This window comes from Bactrocera neohumeralis, chromosome 5 (assembly GCF_024586455.1).
Source record: "Bactrocera neohumeralis isolate Rockhampton chromosome 5, APGP_CSIRO_Bneo_wtdbg2-racon-allhic-juicebox.fasta_v2, whole genome shotgun sequence".
NCBI classification, from domain to species: Eukaryota; Metazoa; Arthropoda; class Insecta; order Diptera; family Tephritidae; genus Bactrocera; species Bactrocera neohumeralis.
Window position 1 is genome coordinate 3,138,639 of NC_065922.1, and position 19,065 is coordinate 3,157,703.

The window sequence follows — 19,065 nt, forward strand, 5'->3', positions numbered from 1 at the left end:
CCCAAACTTCCGCACGACCACCACAACTTCACTTTACCAAACAATAGAGGGAAAATGCTTAACACTGCTCTGACACTTATATTATCAGTTTGTCTATGTAACTATTGATATAGTCAACAGAGGAAGAAAACATAATAAATGCATTGTTCCAGTCTAACAAGAGCAAACTAAACAAAATTTACGAATTTTATTTACTGAATAAAATAAATGAGAAAGGTAAGTTTACAACATTATTAAAAAATCTGTATATATTGGTTAGTCGAAAAATTCTTTTCGTGTTCTGGCAATAGATGTCGTTGCAGTCGTATATCTGTGTTGGAAAGGTGAGATTTTAAGCTTCTTTTAACACAATACTTTGTGTCTGGGAAGGCGACTTAAGGTAATGTTTTCATAGAATTACGTTTGCGATAAAGAAAGTTTGCCGCTTACAATACAATGTCCATTCAATTTCTATTTAAGTAGGTAGTAGGTTAGGTTAGAAGGCTGATCCAACAGCGTGGCGAAGGAATCACACTTAGACTGTTCATTCAGTGCTTTGTAAAGCCAAATGAAAAACTCCTGTGACTGTATATTTTTGACATATACCCTGAATATCTAAGTGTATGAGACCCGAGGAGTTTTTACCTTGTTCTGACAAAAGCGGGACATTGCGACTGCACAGCTGGTGGTAGTTGTCCAGCGCTTGTTGAGGTGGTCCAATAGCAAACCACAGGAAGCCAACGGACCTCCTACCCGTTCCCATTCCGCAATTGTTGAGACGGAGGTACCTGTCCCAGCAAGCTCATCAGCCTTATAGTTTCCTGCAATATCTCTGTGGCCAGGCACCCAAACCAGTCTAATGCTTAAGTAAATTAATACTCGCATAAATTTTTAGAACAGATGGAGGAAAATATGGCGTTTCCAAAACTTTATTTTACGAAAGAATTGAACATTTATTATTCGACGAAAATAGGTCATATAATCACTTAGTCCGATAATATTTATGTTGAATTATTAATTTCATTAATTATATTGATTACATATGTATGTACATACAAAAGTGCTGGAGGAAGGTACAGTCATGAACAGAGAATAGCAAACATAAAACATGTAAACAATTACATAAACACAAAACAAATTGAATTTTTTCATTAGCATTGCTTAAATGGAGGAATAAGTAAGTTATCTACAAAAAATTATTATTTTTTTTTAATTTTTCTTTAAAAAAAAATTATTGAGTTGCCAATAGCTTATTTCGGTCTTGACATAGAATTTTTTTAGGTGTTATTGTTTTTAAGCTCTTACAATATAATACAGAAGCTTTGCAGATGTTTTTTATTTTTCAGCAAGTTAGGATCCCTTTAAAAAAATTTATGCGGTTATATACCATTTTCCTCGAACAATTCATAATTTTGGCAATGTGAGTTGGATTTTTGCCTTTTAGCGTAGATCTGAAGTAATTATCCTTTTTTAAGAGCTACAAGAGCCTTTTCCCGCGACTGCCAATTCGTAATAAATATTTGTACAAATAACCAAATTTGTGCAATTCATTTGTTCAATCAAATTTCGCTAGAATGCGATTGTAAAGAGTAACAACAAAAACGTTATCATGCCTACGGCATTAGAAGTCAAGACATACATACATTAATGAAGGAAATTATTGCGATTTGATAAAACTAAAAACTGATTTAAATAATTTATTTTAAGTGTGCTATTTCTCTGTCCATGACTGTATATACCGATACATATACATATGTACTTCTTGTCAACCATGGGATATTTAAAATACATACATACATATTGGGTATGTGAGCGAAAATTAACTGAAGGCGAGGTCCACATATCGTAACTGAATACTGACCCAAAAAAATAAATGCATGAAACCAGACGTTAGACGACTCCTTATATCCAACAAGGTAACTAGCATAAAGCAAAGATTAGCGCTTTTAACGCAAAATGTTATTGTCTAGACATTGCGCCGCGCGTTAAAGGACGCTGATTACCAAGCGAAAGAGAAGAAAAATCCGCTTTGTTTAAAAAAAACACATGTTTCTACCCGAAAGGATTTCCACAGTTTATTTTCAACCAGTCGACTTTTAACATACCAAGCCCGTCGTGCATGTAGTTTTGCCGGATAAGCCTCGAAATGCACTTCGCCCCAACAACAGCAGTCCATGAAATAATTTCTCTTAAAATAGAGTATAAGTTCAGACTAAGTCGTCTGAAATTCTAACACATTGTTCACGCCTACTTTTTGTAGTTCTGGAAAATTTGTTTCAAGAGATTGGACATGTAAATTTTATTGTTTTTATTTTATTTAAAAAAAATATTTTTAATGCAAATAATAAAAACAGAGATTTATTTTTCCCGAGAAATCAAGACGATTCCACATGCAAGGATTGCAAAGCAAAGCGTTTCTTCTAAAAGGAATTGCGACGAAAGCGAGCTCCCTCACCAGCCGTCGATAGCAGCACTTCATCAAATTGTTCTTCATTCTGCCGCTACGGTGATGTTGAAGCGTTTTATTGAAATATATATTTGGTAATATACATTTACTCCATGTTTAAATGTATATAAAAATTGGTTAATATTTGTTGTTTTTTTTTTTTTTGTGAAATTTAGTCGCTAATTTAGAAATCACTTGTCAGAAAATGAACGTAATCACAAAATTTAAAAGTTATAATATATTTATGCGGGGAAAATCAAAGAGCAATAGAACTGGGGAATACAGCCCGCTATGCTTCAGCACAATACACACAGACATCATTGAAGAATTTCCACCGGACTGAAAGGAAGAGCGTTGTTCCTAAAAAAAACACATCGTCTTGTAGAAGTTTTGATGGAGGAGCACTATACAAAGAGAGTCCCATAAAAAGTATCGATCGAACACTTCCGCCAATTGGCTCGGTAATTGCCCTCAAGGCGCTAAAGCGTATGAACCATGCTCGTAAACTCTATTCAACAATATTCAGAGTTTTTTGGGAATACATCGAGTGTCCGCTAATTTCTTTCGCTTCATTTCTTTTTTGGTTTTGCTCGTCGTGATATAAGAAAATAAAGTATGTACGATGAAAGGCCTTCAGCTTTCATTCACCTCCATTTAAAAATAATAAATTTTTGTTTTGTTGGCTCACTCATGTTTCAATCCCTATTGTATGTGCGACGTTCTTTTGGCTCTCATAAAATCTCATTGTGGATTGTTGTGTTTGTATTTCGTTTTCTGCTTGTCGTCGCTTCCAAATTCTCCTACTCGTAATTAACCCATTTAAGCACACGTTTGCGCAGGTGGCACACATACTACTCCGTGGCTGTGAAGTCGCATTTTTATGTGATCACTGATTCGCTGATTGAAATTGCATCCTTTTGTGATTTGGGTAGATTAACGGAATCTTCTCTTTTTATCCCTCGTAATTCCGCTTCAGTTCGATTCTATCCATGCGATCAGAGATCTGTGGCTGCTGTTTCTGCAGTGTTTTGTGTGCACGCTTCTTGTCTTCTTTGTTCTCTTTCGTTACATCAAAAAGTTTGTATTTGTTTGATATGAATTGTTGGTTTAACTGACTGCTGCTGCTTTTGCTTTTGTAGTTGGAATCAACCGTTATATCAATAAGGCTGCGAGAATTGACTCTGACTGTTCAGGCCGAATTTCATCCTATCAGTGGTGAGATTGCCCTGCAACAAGAACAAAAAAAAACCGTTAATGGTAATGTTTGAGTAACGGGATCATATTAAAAGTTTCAAGCTCACCGCGGTAAAATTTACATCTTGGGAAAGAATGCTATCTATTTGCGAAATTTGACCAAAATCCTGTGACAGCTCGGGCTGTTGAGACAATGTAAAGCCCCCCGGTTGGCTCATCTGTTGTGACATGTTCTGTTGGGTGAGCGGCAGGGCATTGTTCTGGGACGCGGTAGAAGCAGCCCCAATGAGAACACTAGCAATATCGGTGGCGCTAGTTGTTGTTGACGGTGTAGTATTAGGAGCTTGCATGCTGTTACGACTTTTAACATTTTGATTTTTATTAGCAACACCAGTGAGAGAAGAGTTATAGTTATTAAATAGTTTGCTGACTCCATTGCCGCTGCCGTTGTTGTTTACAGCAATACCGGTAGCTCCCAGGCCGGCACCAGTTCGGCGGCCTTGTTTCGCCGCGGCCTGTATCGCCTGTTGGTGTTGGTTGTAGAAGCGCGGAGGAATATTACTCATGTTCATGAACATACCAACCGGCACTGGCATGTTATTCATTGCTGCTTGGGCTCGTTCTGGTGAAATGTAGCTGATCGAATCGTGGTGATGATTCCATTGGTGCGCATTAGCAGCTGCTTGATTTGCCGTTCCACTTGGACCGCTGTTCCGGGCCCCGATAGCGCCAAAATTGCCGCTCATAAAATTATTTAAATTCTGAGCTGCAGCTGCTTGCATTTGTGCAGCTGCTGCGCCGCTACCGTAACCTAAGTTGTTGCTACCGCCATAACCCAATCCTAATCCTAGACCACTACTACCATAGTTTGATGCGTTAATAGGGCCCGATGAATAACCGTACTGCCCGGATCGATCGTAGATGGAGCCAGGAATCATGGCTTCCTTAGCATCAGCCATCATTGTGGTCATAAAGTGGGCGCCCATATTTAGGGTATTGACAATCTTTTTGGGCTTTTGAAATTGTATCAGGGACTCCTTTAGATTGTTCAATGAGCCCTCGACCAAAACTTTGCGATCTTTGTAGAAATTAAGTAAATGATTCCAAAGCGGTTGCTTGGACAAAACTTTAGGATTGCCCACAATGATAGTGCCATATTTTGAGCGAGTTAACGCGACATTCAAACGCCGGGGATCATTGAGGAAACCGATACCTATGTTCGAAGTTAAGATATATGAAGATACATATAATAAAAAACTTTCCCACTTTTTTGATCTACTTACCTTGACGCTCATTAGATCGCACACATGACATTATTATAATATCTTTCTCTCTGCCCTGGAAAGCATCCACGCTGGCAATCTCAATTTCCTGATATAGTCTGGAGTGCAAGCTTCCTTGATATTGCATGTATTGAACTAAGTAAGCGCGTTGGCCCTCGTATGGGGTAATTATACCAATTTGCTCTGGCTTGACGCCAGCCTTGAGAAAACGTGTAGTTATTTTTTCCACATTTGCTGCTTCAGTACGATTCAGATAGGATGTTCCAGAGCCAGCAATTTCTTCTTGGCCTTGGGTAACAAGGAAAAACATAGGCCTATCGGGTTGTGGCCACGGAAAGTCGATCTTTAGTTTGCGATCTTCAGCACAAACACCGTTCTGCAGCGAGCCTTCATAAAAGAAGTTTGAGGGGAATTGCGACAATTCTGGATGCATTCTATACTGGACTTCCAATCGGAAAGGGCGGATACCCAGAACTACTAGACGTTCGAACAAGCTCTGCGATAGACCAGCTCTGGCTGCTTTTTTGCACATTACAACTGGTCCCAACTGGCAGTGATCTCCAACAAGTATCAACTGTTTCGCTCCCAAAACAACTGGTACCATGCATTCTGGCTCAGTGGACTGCATGGATTCATCTATGAGGATAGAAGTGAATTTTATACGTGCTAAACGCACATCACCGGCGCTTACGCAGGTACAACAAATAACATCAGCAGCTTCGAGTAATTGATGCTCAGCGGCTCGTTTCAGGGTACGGTATCGTTTTTCATCAGCAGAGCTCAATTCACCGGTCTCATCTTTGAGTTGTTGCAGCTTCTTTAACTCTATATTGGTTTCCATATTACGAATTTGATTATGTAAAGCTAGGAAGCTGACAGGACTATCGATTGCTTCTCGAGATTTGGCGCAGAGGCGAACTACTTTCAAGTTTGTGCGGTGGATTTTTTCCGTAAGTTGGTCTACTGCTGTGTTGCTCGGTGCACATACGAGTACGGTGCCTCCATGCTGTTTAACTAATTGATATACTATTGTGGCCGAAGTGACGGTTTTTCCTGTACCCGGTGGACCTGTGAAGAATAAACGTGTCACCTTTTTAAATATAAATATGAAAAACTAATTTACCTTGAATTAAACTTAATGGTCGTTGCAATGCGTGTTTTACAGCATACACTTGAGAGCGATTCAAATCCGGTAAATTCGGGGCACTAAAAAGTTTTGGTATGGGACCACGAAACAAGAGTTCATCACTGCCATCATGTCTGCCATGTCCAAGAAGACGAGCATATATGTAATTAGACACTGAACTGCGATCCATAGCAAATACTTTAAGTGCGCGTGTCATTCGATCAAATGAAGTGCATTTCCAAATAAAATCAACGGCAAAGTTAGAGGTACACTTAACTGGTGCACCTGCTGAGGACTTTAGCTCCAACCCGACATCTTCGCCATAATTGTCAGGCACTTTTATAACGTGACCAATTTCGCTCCACGGCTTATGAAGCTCTCCAACGTAACGCAATCTTAATTCATCACCATGCATTAGTTTCATATCAGAATCAGTTTTCGCCAAGGTAAAATAGGCGATGGTTTTTTTGTTCAAGCCAACATCCCAACGCACTTCTATGCCCTCTTGTGTTTGGGATTCTTTCAACTTCTTATCATATTCCGCTTCTAATCGTACCAAAGGTCCGAAAACTTTTTCATATTGGTAGCCATCTTCGTATCGAAGAAGCACTTGAGATGGTTCCGTATCAATTCCGGGTTTCTCAAGATCTTGAAACGTTGCATCAATATTCTCTTTCCACAATTCTTCCAATTTATTTATCTGAGCAGCAGATATCTGACGAGCGCGTAATTGTTCTTGCTCGGTAGGTACCTTTACTAACCATGGTAAAAAAGATCGATCGGTTATCAAAGGTTTCCATTGATCTTGATCCCAATTCATATCTTTCAAAGAATTTTGTGCAGCACATGGTTGACTGCAAAACAACAAAAATGTAAGGAAGTTATGTTGAAACTATCGCTTCCGCTGGTAATCTTCGACTTACCGACACAATAGTACGACTACTGAATCCGCTTTAGCAGGGATAAATCCTAAAACAAAAACATTACGAACACCACATGAATAACACTCGAGTACAGTTTCCCCAAGAGGACCTTCTGAATGAAGAGTCACTTCTCGATGCTTGGCTCGCACTAAATGATTAACTATATGCGATCCGGATGTGCTACCCCTTCCATTGCAAAACCATTTTTTACAGTTATTACACATAACTACTGTGCCAGGGTCGTGAATGCCACAATATTTGCAGGCATGATTAGGAAGTTCTTTTACCGCTAATATAGATGTATCGTCATCCTCCTCTTCAAATTGCAACTCGGCCAAATTGTTTGTTAGTACATTCAATTTGCTCTGGACAGATATTGAAGAGAACATGTTTGCATCTAAATGTAATTGAATAGCATTGAATATTTACCTGTGTTGCATTACCACCAATACATTCCAATTGAGAGGCTTGTGTTTGAGATTGAGAAGGGAGCGTGAAGTCGCGAAAATCAAATTCTGATGCTTGCGTATCAGCGCCAATCAAGTCATTCTCCTCTGTATCCAAAAATGTCAAAGTCTGCGAACTAGGCCCATACGCGTCTACACTCATTGCAGTAGCGGAATGATTAAACGCGTTGATGACTACTTCACAATTCTCTTTATTGTTTTGTGGTTAAATCTCCTTTTTCCTTGGTTGCGTGTTTGGTTTCGTTCTTCCTCTTGCGCAAAATAGAAACCACGTCGTTGTTCTTACCAACTAATGCAATCGAAAAAGTTTCTGTCACCTTCTCCCTCGTTTTCTTCGAGATGACCTACGAAATCTTTGTTGTTGTGACGATGTCGACGTTCAAAACGGTTGCTATTTCGTCGTTGTCACGTTTTTGCTTTGTTCCGTTCGCTTATTTTCTGATTTTCTTTTGCGCGGAATATACCTTTTGTTTCCAATCGTATTTCTCCCTATCTGCTGACGACAAATTTTTCATATGAAGTTCTCAAGTCAATAGCTATGATTTATACTTCAATTTTTTTTTGCAGATATAATTTTCGTTATATTTGTTCGCAAAAGTTAAATTGTCTTTGCTACTAAGTCGATTTTTTATCTCTATTACTTCACAAAAAGTAAAACCAGGCGGTACAACAAATTCCCTCACATTTTCTTACCTTACGCACAAGCCTGCCAGATTACTTCAAGAAATTGAACGTCAAATGAAATGCTTAATATAACTGTCAGTTGAATAAGACCACTTTATTTTCCTCGGACAAAACGATTTTTTGCAATATTTGTTTACGTTTCTTCGTAAAATTAATTGCGAATGACGTTCAGCCGGCGTGCTCAAGCTTTAAGTTTTTGTTTTTTAAACCGATGAGGTTTGAAAAACAGTGTGTCGAAAATAGAAATAAAATGTTTAATTTTAAGCGAATTCACTCTACCACAAAAAAAAAGTATTCTGAGGATGAGGAGCAGTTAAAGTGCTTCAATATTATTTCAAAATGTCCAGTAAATTTGCTAAATGTTAAGCCTTAATAAAATCCGGATCCTTTTTATTTAACCGTGCGATTCTGTACCGTGATACAGTCTGAAGTCTCTAAATTTGAGATTTTAAGTTAGAGACAATTTTTGAGACTTGAGACGATTTGGCTATTCTGTAAGTGACAGTCACAAAATCTATTACATTTCATTATTCAGAGATGTTTTTACACTTGTATGAAAATAAATATGTCGATAACAAATATTCAATTTTCTATAACATAGTCAAAAAACATAATTATCAATAAAAATAAAAATAAATGTAGACTTTGCTTCATAATATTTACGAAATTTATGTAAAATTGATTTATTTTTAACCCTTTCGTGTTTGAGTTGCTTGCAAAATATAAAAAAACGACAATCGATTAATATCTATGACGATCTCTATTCAGTACATTCAAGATGGCAGACAAGAGTTGTTTTTAGTTTTGTGACTTGTGAGACCTGATATCAAATTTGAGGCAATATTTTGAGACTAATGCTAGAGACTGTTTAGTGAATAGTAACTAGTCACAAATTGAGACTTTACCTGAAAATGTTTCAAATAGAGACTAGAGACTGGTTACAGAATCCCGCTATAAGTATACCCGATTGTTGGGGGGAAATACAATTGGCTGTTTGCAAATAGGTGCAGTCATCCTCTTCTATATTATCGATATCGTTCATATAAATAACTATTATCGAAGAACTATCGTTTTCTGCTCTTTTCTGAAAAGTTAATAAAACAAGTTTAGAACGCGTTCATATAAGTGCATAAATCACGAGTTCTGATTAAATTACTCTAAATGTAATTAAAGAGTATTGGAATTGATCCCATTGCTGTAGGTAACATGTCTTCAAAGTCTGTTTATTGCAAGCTGTATAAAGATGATCCAGAGGATATAAAAACCAGTGAGTATAGTAATTACAACAAATTACCTTATTTATAAAAAATTATAATACATATGTATACTGTTTTAAGGTAATAAGCGGCGCAATAGATGGACGGAAGACAGCGAAAGGTTATTCCTTCAGTTATGGAGGAGCAACTTGGACGAGCTGCGTGCTTGCAAGAAAAACAGTCACATTTTAATGGAAATAGTTGTGGAAATGGAATTGCAAGGTTTTAAATACAGTTTAATAGAAATGAAGACAAAGATGCACAATATGACTTCGAAGTACCGGTAACTTTTTAAACACTTACATATGTATTTATACCCTTCTGGACTAATTTTCTAAATGGAAGGATATATTTATCGTTGTAGAAGGGAACGTATTGAAGTCAGAACTACAGGAATACCATCGCTTTGGGAGCATTATGACGTAATGAATTCGTTAATAACTGAGTATGAAAATGACCGGCGCAACTCCTTGGACATTGACCATTCTAACGGTAAGTCAAATTGAACTGAAACAGCATCAGAGGGCTCCGTTTCGCTTCAAAAAATTTTAAAAAAAGTCTTATGTAATATTAATGAAATTTATGTACATATCTGATGAAGTTCAATTTTTTTATTCCAGCCAAAAAAATAAAATTTGATCACGAAAATCCAATTTTGATGCCTGAGAAGAACCACAATACACCCAGAGATTCCAAATCCTCCTGGAATGATAACAATTTCGATACTCTGAGTGAGAGCGATAACAGTGTGGAAAAAAATGTTGGCCATAATGTTGAGGACATGGCGGAATCGAATAACTATTCTATATCAGTGCGAGGAAACTTAAAGTCCACGAAAAATTCAATATGTGATAATTACTGTTCAAAGGTACAAAACACAAACCGATCCATTGTGGTGGAAACAAACGGACATGATGATATGGATTTATTTTTTTTAAGTATGTCGAAGACGGTTAGGAAGCTTCCACATCACGTACAAGTGCATCTTAAGAGGAAAATTTGTAATTTAGTTTTTGAAGCTGAATTGAAAGACTTAAAGCCAAGTAATGTCGATGATAATGATTTCTAGATTACATATTCTGCGCAATATATCAAAAAGGTTTATGCGCATAAATGCATATATTGAAAATCCTATAGATATGTACTACATATGTATGTATATGTACATATGTCAAATATTCGAAATATCTCCATTATATTACATTGAATTGCATTTCATAATAAATTTAAGTCACATTCATCAATTTGAAATCCACTAATTTTATACTGATAATTTCATTTGAAATGTATGTCTAAAAGTTTACGATAAAAATATTGATATTATATTTATATTACTTTAATTTTTTAAATGTGAAACTTGACTGTAAAAACTTTTAATTTCTCACGAAGAAATATTTGCTTAAAAAAATATGAAGTGAAAATTAAGTTTTACCATGACACTTTAACCTTAGTACCACACCTTTATTTATTATCGATGTGCACATCTTTTTACAGTTATTACATTACTAGTTGACTGAGATTTGTACTCGTATTATCAGCAAGTTGCGTGCTGATTTTCAATTACTACGTTGAAATCACAAATGAAAAACGTTAATGTTTAAAATATATTTCCATTAAATAAATTGAAAGCATTTATAAGGCAATTAATTTATTTTACTTACTTTTTGTGTTTGACAAAAATTGTAGTCATTTCACTCCCTACACTCACATAGAACATTAAGATTGCTAGCAAACATTTTTTTTTAATTCTAAATACTTTTATTCCACACACTCAATAGCCAGATTTGATTGCGTGTCTATTACCAAATACGCTAGTGAAAATTAAATTAAATCAGTTATTCGACGATAAAAATTAAAGTTTAATGAATTAGATTATCCATTTACAGGATATCATAGAAACGTATGTGCATCACAAATTGTATTAACTATCCCTATTGGTTGATATACATACATACATATCTACAAACGCATGCTCGTACTTGTGGATTCATATCCACATTCGTGCATATATGTATGTATGTATCTTGACTGTCGAATTTATACAGTAATGAGATTAATCCAAAATGTGATGCATCCTTTTGAGCTTTTCGCCAAAATAAAATTAATTTTAAATAACACCCACCCTGCAACATTATGCTCCCGACTTGGATAGATATTTACATATATGTATATAAATGATGGTGATCAATATCCTGGTAAAGGATGAACGTGCCGATCACTATTATTACAAATATATGTACATATGTATGTACATATAAGGGTATAACATGTGTTCGTAGGTGTAACGGTATCAAAAATACAACTTCCTTCCTGAGGTTTTCACAAATTTTAAAAGTTTGTTTTGATTATACATTCATATGCTACATTCAGTATATTAGGTTTAAATGATTAATTAAACAAGGTTCACATAAATAATGTAAATCAAACCCAACTCCCCTGACACATTAAAATGTACGTACTTACATACATACATATGTACCTAATATGAAGGAAAAAACAGTCACCTCCAAGTAAATGAACAAAATCATTTGTTACGGGAAAATCACTTCCAATCACAACACCGTTTGCTATGCTGAGAATCATGTGGCGAGTACTCGTGCACTCGCGTTCTCGGCAAGCGGCATGCTCACGTTGGCTCTCGCATCATCACACACGCGACACACTTCGTCCGTTTCCAAACGCAACAGTAGCTTTCCGACTGCATACACAAATACACATTCATATTCTATGTACGAGCACTCGCTATCGCTTTTATCGTTGCGTTTAGTTAACTTGTAATACAACTCCCCGTCAACGAAGTGGTTCTCTAAGTAACTTAGCTTTAGAATATAGGGTAAAGCATTTTGGGTATAAAACATGATTTCATGAACCAATTTGTGACAATATGAAAGACCCTTGTCTCCAATGATTAGGATATCACTAAAGGAAGAAAATCGGCGAAACCCCCTAGATATTTATAATACCAATACCGCAGCTTTCCAACATATCCCTGATGGTTATTCGCTGAGAGAAAGATACCGAGTTTTGGGAAGTCGCGTCGTAAATTTCAGTGTCCGCTACACTGCTTTATGTGGAATAATTAAAGCTCGGGTTGCACATTTCCGGCGGCAAAAATTGCGAGAAAAAAAAGTCGATGAGCTATTTTGGCACCCTATATGTGTCGCATGTCGAACTGCATGAGTTACCTTTATTGTTTTCTACAATCGCACAGTGTTGGTTTTGTCTTTATGTATTTGCTTATTTGTTGCTTTTGTACAATCGCTTTTAATATACACAAACATGCTTACGCAGATATGTACACAATATTTTGCATTTATTTTATGTTTTTACTCATTGTTACGAATTGAAAGAAGTTTCAGTTGCCGCGGAAGTCTCAAAGAGCTTGGATGTGTCGTGGACTCGAGTGTGATTTTATTCGTTGTTTAAGGTTCGTCGGTTAATTTCTTAATTATTATTTTTTTGGCATTTGTCAACAACTAAACCAAAACGCGACATCGACCTCAAAATATTGTACCTAAATACATACATACATGCACACGAACTTATAAATATAGGGTTGTGAAGTGAAGCAAATGCAAAAGCGATATACTTATGTACATATTAACATAGAAGAAAATATACAAAATAACCATAAAAGTATTACTACGGATTAATGATTTTGTTGGAACTGAACGCAAGTGCAATTTTGTGCATACATGTACGTATTAATTATTGTAAGTTTTTATATAAAAATCATAGTGGTGCACTGGAGCAATTAGCACAGATATATAAAGTTCATACAAGCGCACAATACATATATTTGATACTATTACCAACCGCCAGTTGTGATTCAAAAAAAGTTACGTCTACAAAATATTGTCATACTGTGTAAATACTTAGTGATGCGCGGTTAATAAGTTGATGATGCCTAAGAATTAAAATGCACACACGTACACACGTTGCATATATTTATGTACATACATACATATGAGTTCATGTTCAACGAAAGCATATGCAGATTCCAAATATTCCCAGATATTTAACTATCGGCTCGGCGGCGCAGATCTTTTAATCTTAATTAAAAGGTATCCCCAATGGCCGGGTAACAAATGGTGCTTTTAAGTGCTATTGAAACGGAGCTTTCAGAAAGGTAAATGTAATAATACTCTAATGTGAGGTTATGAGAAGTGTGGGGCTAAAGTAATAATAATAATAATAATTTTTTCGCAATTATAGCCAAAATGCTGATGTGAACAACGGTATATACATACATACATATATACATATGTACTTATGTATGTATGTATACAGTTCTTAAAGCAACGGAAACAAACGATAGAAGATTTTATGGAAAGATGTCATTTAGTTGCTATTGGTTGCTAGTTACTAGTTGCTAAAGATCTATCTTAATAACTACGCAAAAATTTTCGAATACTTTAATCTCGTGGTTACAACAAGTTTCAAGCCGCGTATGTATGACTGTATGTATTTATGCACTTAGAAATTTGCAATGGCCTACCGATGTGCGACCGCATTAACGAAAGACCTTTGATCAACAACTTACCAATAAGTGAGTTTACGTGGTTAAAAACTTTTCGGATTTTGACAAAAATGTTTAGATAATATGCCCACAGCACTTTTCGGAAGAGTGGATCGTCATAACTACTAGTATGTAGAAATAAGTGTACATACAAAGTCTTTCTGCACACACTCAGGCAACCGAAAATGATGTCATACTTTCCACCACCAAGCCGAACTTTTGCGATCTTTTCTAAACGCTTTACTTTGACTTCTTCATACCAACAATGCGCATGAGTTGTAAATTCATCATATAAATATATACATACATATATGTATGTACATATATACTCCTATACACTTGAACTGCGTTTTACGCAGCTAAATTATGTAGTTCGGAAAGCCACAGAAAAATCAAGCATTGGCCTCTAATCAATTAAAATTCAGCTGTTACGCAGCCATAAACAAAAGCCAACAAGATAACGAATTTTGCAGACATTTGACCGATTGAAACGCTAATTGCGGTGAACTTCAGTGGCTCTGCCATGTTCGTGGGATCATGATTCATGATATTACTTTCAAATATGCATGTTTGTATATATAATACACACCTATGTGTGTGTTGTGATATAAGCTTGATATGAATGTGCTTCTAAAAGGCTTATCTAGTGATTTTATCTCGACATAGACAACAAATACCTCCACGCATGATACAATTACATTTGTTATGGAACTGACTTGTGTTGCTCATGGAGCAATCTTACAATGTGTTCTTTATAAATATAATAAAACTTTTATGCATCCCAAATAAGAACCCTAATATTACGCTTCATTAAGCAAAGAATCTTATTTTACTCTCTAAATATGCGCTGAGATATTCGTGTGTTAGGTGATCTTGTCCACCCTTGGTCGTGGAAGCACTTTGCATGCTTCTCGAAAATTCGTTTTGTATAAAGTAGAAACAGATTCCAAAGTTAAAAAATTGTGCTAAGGGACCATATCTTCAAATCTTTTAATAGTTTCGGAAATACGAATCCAAGGTTAAGAGAGGTTTCTGCCAAGAAAGTCTGACTTTGTTTTATTTTATCTACATATGTCGACACTTTTTGAAGCTTCTACATAAAATTATACCAGTAATACTGTAATCGTAAAATTCACAGAAGATTTAGAATTTTTTTTGTGCCGTTGTGATTTGAATTTCTTCGTAAAATTATTTTTTTCATGAAATTTATTAAACGTTCACTATATTTTTTGCACAAATCTGAGAGATTCTTATCCGAGCCGAGTACCTTAAGATCTGTTTTATCTATAACCGGCTCATTTATTTGAAAACGTATTAAATTAAATACTTATTATTTGACTATTTCAAAGTGTTTTATGTACATATGTATGTAAGTACATATGTTAGTTCTAGATTCTGGCATAAACTATGAACTTTATTTAAATTAATGTGATTGTTGTTTCTAAACAAATTTCCTTTGAATCCGATGAGTTTCTGAAATGCCTTCAACTTAAACCATATTGTTCGATTCCCAGGAATTGATTAACAATTTAAAGTTTAACGTCTCCTGACAGGTGTTCTTCCAAGGTCAAATCCGCTCCGTTTAAACGCTCTACTCAATACGGGTATTTCCGTATGATTTGTTGGTAAAAACGTAAATATGTTCAATCAGCCGTATTAACTTATAGATTATTGTGTGTATATGTAGATATGAATGTGTGCTTATGTACATATGTGTTTAATGGTGTTGACGGTCTGGGAACTGCAGCACATTCCATAATTACCACACATTCAAATTTCATATACGGTCAAACCTCGGAAAATAAATCAATGAAATAAAATTAAAATTACGTGGCATAAGGCAATTGTACTTACACACGGACACATATACGTATGTATGTATGTATGTACAGATATGAATGTAGGGATATGATCCATGCATACATCCACAATGAATCTTCGTCTAACCAAATAGTAGTAAGTTTATTGTGCACAAATACAGATTTTTGTATATAGGAATGAATCCTGGAACTGTGTAGCTAATAGCGGCTTCGGCCTTAATTGGCGACTTGTAGAAGTCTCCATTTTTCAGGTAACCCGAGAGCAGGAATTAGAGGCGAAGCATTTCATCACTGGTTCGCACTTGTGTTCTGTTGTTCCGATTGTATTACTATTTATGTTGCAAACTATTTAATATCACACTCGACAGCTAACAAAAATAATTACACTAACATAGAACCCTAAAAACCCAAACTATTTGAGGTTTTGAGCTTTTGCAAGCTTTTTATCAAGCGAGATAAAGATTTTGGATTGATAGAGTAAGCTTTATTTTTACTTAATGCCGCATTTCTGATTTATCCTTTCGATATATTTGTTTACATATTCCTTACCGCTATTACAATAGTTTCGCCGTCAATTGGTTTACTCACCAAACACACACAAACATTTCTGTGCGAGCATGTGTATATATGTACATATGTATGCAAGTATATGTTAGCGAAGTTCGTGGTCAGTCGGTTTGAGAGTTTGTATGTCATTTACAATTACCCCTCAACGCCCACACCATTGACATTTTGGAGTGGCGGAACTACCCACGGGTGTCATTCCTTTAGGTGCCATCAGAATTCATTGTTGTTCACGATTTCGCTTTCGTTTGATTGGTAATGAAATTTCAAAACCAGGGTTAGCTGAGCAGCGGAACAGAAACAACTAACAACGATTAGCCACCATCCAGCGCCATTGCTCCCGCGACCTGAATATGCCCTTTACGACTTCATTAAATCGCCGCCACAAACTGGGCCTAAGTGGAGGAACACAATCGGTGGAATGTTGTGTTGGCGTGTGGTAAATTGGTTTGTTGATAGTGGATTTATTATTGTATTGCATCCTTTTTGCGATATTTTATTTTTGTTTTTTATAGTTTCGCTGTCGTGTTACTTGTAGGCGGACAATGAACATGAACATGAATAAGATTGACCTCTGAGGGGAATTCAAAATTGTTGCACGAACACATACCTTTGCTAGTAACTAAACTACTATGAAGCTATACTATATATTTTATGGCTTATGTGTCGGGCTTTACATACATACATATACTCAAAGCGGATTGTGTATTCGTTTAGAGCGTTGTCGAATGGCCAAGAGGGTTAAAAAGACCTTTTTTTGCAAAATAATTTTCAAATATTTTAAAAATATTATTTAAACTTTGGTTATTGTTATTTAATTATGGGTTATTATCGGATAAAACTCGAATTTAATAGCACACTTCTAAGTTCTAATTTTTACTAAATAATAATAGTCACCCCAAATACTTTACTCGATGGTTGACCGAGCTTTCCTGTTTTTTTGTATGTCAGATGTTGCGCCAGCTTCGATTAAAGCCGTCCTGTGCCGTCGCAGCCAAAGCACTTAAATGCAACACGTGAACTTTTGTGTGCTGTCCCACCACACTTCACTTCACCCACAGCTGGCCCAGTCACATAAGAACTAACGGATTTATTTCGGATGATGTCAACTGCTTCGCTGTTTGGCCTTCATTTGCTCGCCCCGAATTCAAAACTCTCCATTTAATTAGGCTTAGGGTTTTCTTATTTTTTATGGGTGTTGTGGGGTCTTGTTTGTCAGCTGTGTCTTCATATTTACACCTTTACATAATCACATGTTCGGAAGCAAACAACGCATGTATGTATTTCCATGAATGGCGCCATTGTATATACATATGTATATATTCTTTTGTATAAATATGCATACATATGTATGTGTCACCTATGCGCTGATGGCGCGGAAGCGGTATTTATTTATGTATAAGAAGCAAATCCTCTGTTGTCACCGCAGTGATTTGTTTTGCTAATTAAATTGCACTTTAGTCCATTTCCATTCACGCTACATTCAACCATTTGTACATAGTGTGTTTACATCTGCAAATGCAAATGTACGCACGTATGTATAGATATGTTTTCTCTAAATGTCAAATGCTAAAATGTGTGAAAATTAACTTCATATTATTTTAACAAAGCAAAATGCCCTAATGGCTAATGTGTCATTTGCGTGGAAACCTAAATATTGCTTACACACTGCTATAGAGGGCTGCACCCGTCCGCGAAACTGGAGTGCTAAACGGTCATCTGATTTCACAAAGACTTGGATAAAACTCAACTTATGCGAGGAGAAGTAGCACTGTGTTAGTTTATTAGAAGTGACATAATAGATTACTGCTATCTTTTGAACTTTTGCGGTTTTTATTCCGAAATCTGTAAATTCGAGCCATTCGTTTGGCTTGCATCAGTTGTGTGAATACGTTTTAATCTGCTAATAAGCAGTGTATTCACTGGTTTAGAGTAGAGTGCACAATAACTGTTCATTATTCACATTTACTTTCCTTCATTATTCATTCTTATATGTACATATACATATGTATACACGTGCATCGATATTTTTTTGATTGCCCTAACACATGCAGCAAACTGGAACTTTATCTGAATTGGCACAACAATCCGGTTGACATTTGGTATACGTTTGTTTTCGAATATTCCTTGCATGTGATTTGTATATACGTAAGTATATATTTCTTCATAACTTTTTTTTCGAATTTTTTAACCAGTTCATAAGAATTTCTTTGCTGTATAGAGCTAGAGAGAGTTCTTTTTGGTTTGGGGTTAAAGAAGTTTTTGATTGCACCTAAAAAATATGCAAGTCTAATCCGGAAACATTTTGGTGTTACCCGCATTTACTAGAATTTGTGCACTGAATTTGTGAGCTGAATCGTTTGCGAAATAAAAGAACGAGTTACCGTCTCTGATATTTTAATTGTCATTATTTTAAACGCATGTACATATACATATATACATACAGACATATATGAGCATGAATGAATGTTCAAATGTATCTCTCAATGCGTACACGTAAAATAGTATCTCTCAAGAAGCCACCGCTCCGAATGACTCATACTGGCCGCACTCGCCTGGCCGTGATATCAACTAGCCCAACCAGTCAACTTTGAGAAAATTTGCGAAGGCTTACGCTCAAATTGACATTTTGCAGTAATACCAATTTAATTGACAATTTTTATACTAACCACACAACCGTTATTTGAAGATATCTCGAAAACATGAAACTCTATGGATTTTGTATTTCTCCGTGACCAATTTTTTAAAATATGTATTGTTGGATTTGAACAAAAAACAGAAAGAAAAATATTTTACTAACATTT

General features: G+C 35.9%; 3 protein-coding genes across 5 annotated transcripts in view; 2 read left to right on the forward strand and 1 right to left on the reverse strand.

Moving 5' to 3' along the window:
• Positions 1 to 2,272: 2,272 nt before the first annotated feature.
• LOC126757994 (regulator of nonsense transcripts 1 homolog) lies at positions 2,273 to 8,118 on the reverse strand. The gene is made up of 6 exons (XM_050471949.1): positions 7,381 to 8,118; positions 6,952 to 7,316; positions 6,026 to 6,882; positions 4,903 to 5,970; positions 3,727 to 4,832; positions 2,273 to 3,651 (listed from the first exon to the last, which is right to left on the reverse strand). Exons 1-6 carry the CDS (start codon positions 7,558 to 7,560, stop codon positions 3,583 to 3,585), a joined length of 3,645 nt encoding a protein of 1,214 aa, XP_050327906.1. The 5' UTR covers positions 7,561 to 8,118; the 3' UTR covers positions 2,273 to 3,582.
• Positions 8,119 to 8,896: 778 nt separating this feature from the next.
• On the forward strand, positions 8,897 to 11,001 carry LOC126760227 (uncharacterized). 2 transcript variants are annotated; one of them, XM_050475702.1, is made up of 5 exons: positions 8,897 to 9,369; positions 9,440 to 9,641; positions 9,723 to 9,850; positions 9,979 to 10,226; positions 10,298 to 10,408. In XM_050475702.1, the coding sequence occupies exons 1-5, from the start codon at positions 9,309 to 9,311 to the stop codon at positions 10,313 to 10,315; spliced, it is 657 nt and encodes a 218-aa protein (XP_050331659.1). In that variant the 5' UTR covers positions 8,897 to 9,308; the 3' UTR covers positions 10,316 to 10,408. The 2 variants fall into 2 exon arrangements, with proteins under 2 accessions (XP_050331659.1, XP_050331657.1); XM_050475700.1 differs by having other exon boundaries at positions 8,898 to 9,369; positions 9,979 to 11,001.
• A 1,735-nt stretch (positions 11,002 to 12,736) lies between these two features.
• LOC126760224 (phospholipid-transporting ATPase ID) overlaps positions 12,737 to 19,065 on the forward strand; it is a 44,409-nt gene continuing 38,080 nt past the window's right edge. Inside the window, exon 1 of one of the 2 annotated variants that reach the window (XM_050475698.1) lies at positions 12,737 to 13,055. The gene's annotated coding sequence lies outside the window, so the exon portion shown is untranslated. Of the gene's footprint in view, positions 13,056 to 13,388; positions 13,488 to 19,065 lie in introns of those variants that run through there. The other variant, XM_050475697.1, reaches the window with a different exon arrangement.

Bases quoted from the DNA above. Each gene is read 5' to 3' on its own strand.
- LOC126757994 (XM_050471949.1), bottom strand. From the start codon at position 7,560: ATGAGTGTAGACGCGTATGGGCCTAGTTCGCAGACTTTGACATTTTTG. The intron at 7,317-7,380 runs GTAAATATTCAA...ATATCTGTCCAG, and splicing joins TTGGTGGTAATGCAACACAG to AGCAAATTGAATGTACTAAC. The intron at 4,833-4,902 runs GTAAGTAGATCA...CTTCGAACATAG, and splicing joins GCGATCTAATGAGCGTCAAG to GTATCGGTTTCCTCAATGAT.
- LOC126760227 (XM_050475700.1), top strand. From the start codon at position 9,309: ATGTCTTCAAAGTCTGTTTATTGCAAGCTGTATAAAGATGATCCAGAG. The intron at 9,370-9,439 runs GTGAGTATAGTA...TACTGTTTTAAG, and splicing joins TCCAGAGGATATAAAAACCA to GTAATAAGCGGCGCAATAGA. The intron at 9,642-9,722 runs GTAACTTTTTAA...TTATCGTTGTAG, and splicing joins AATATGACTTCGAAGTACCG to AAGGGAACGTATTGAAGTCA.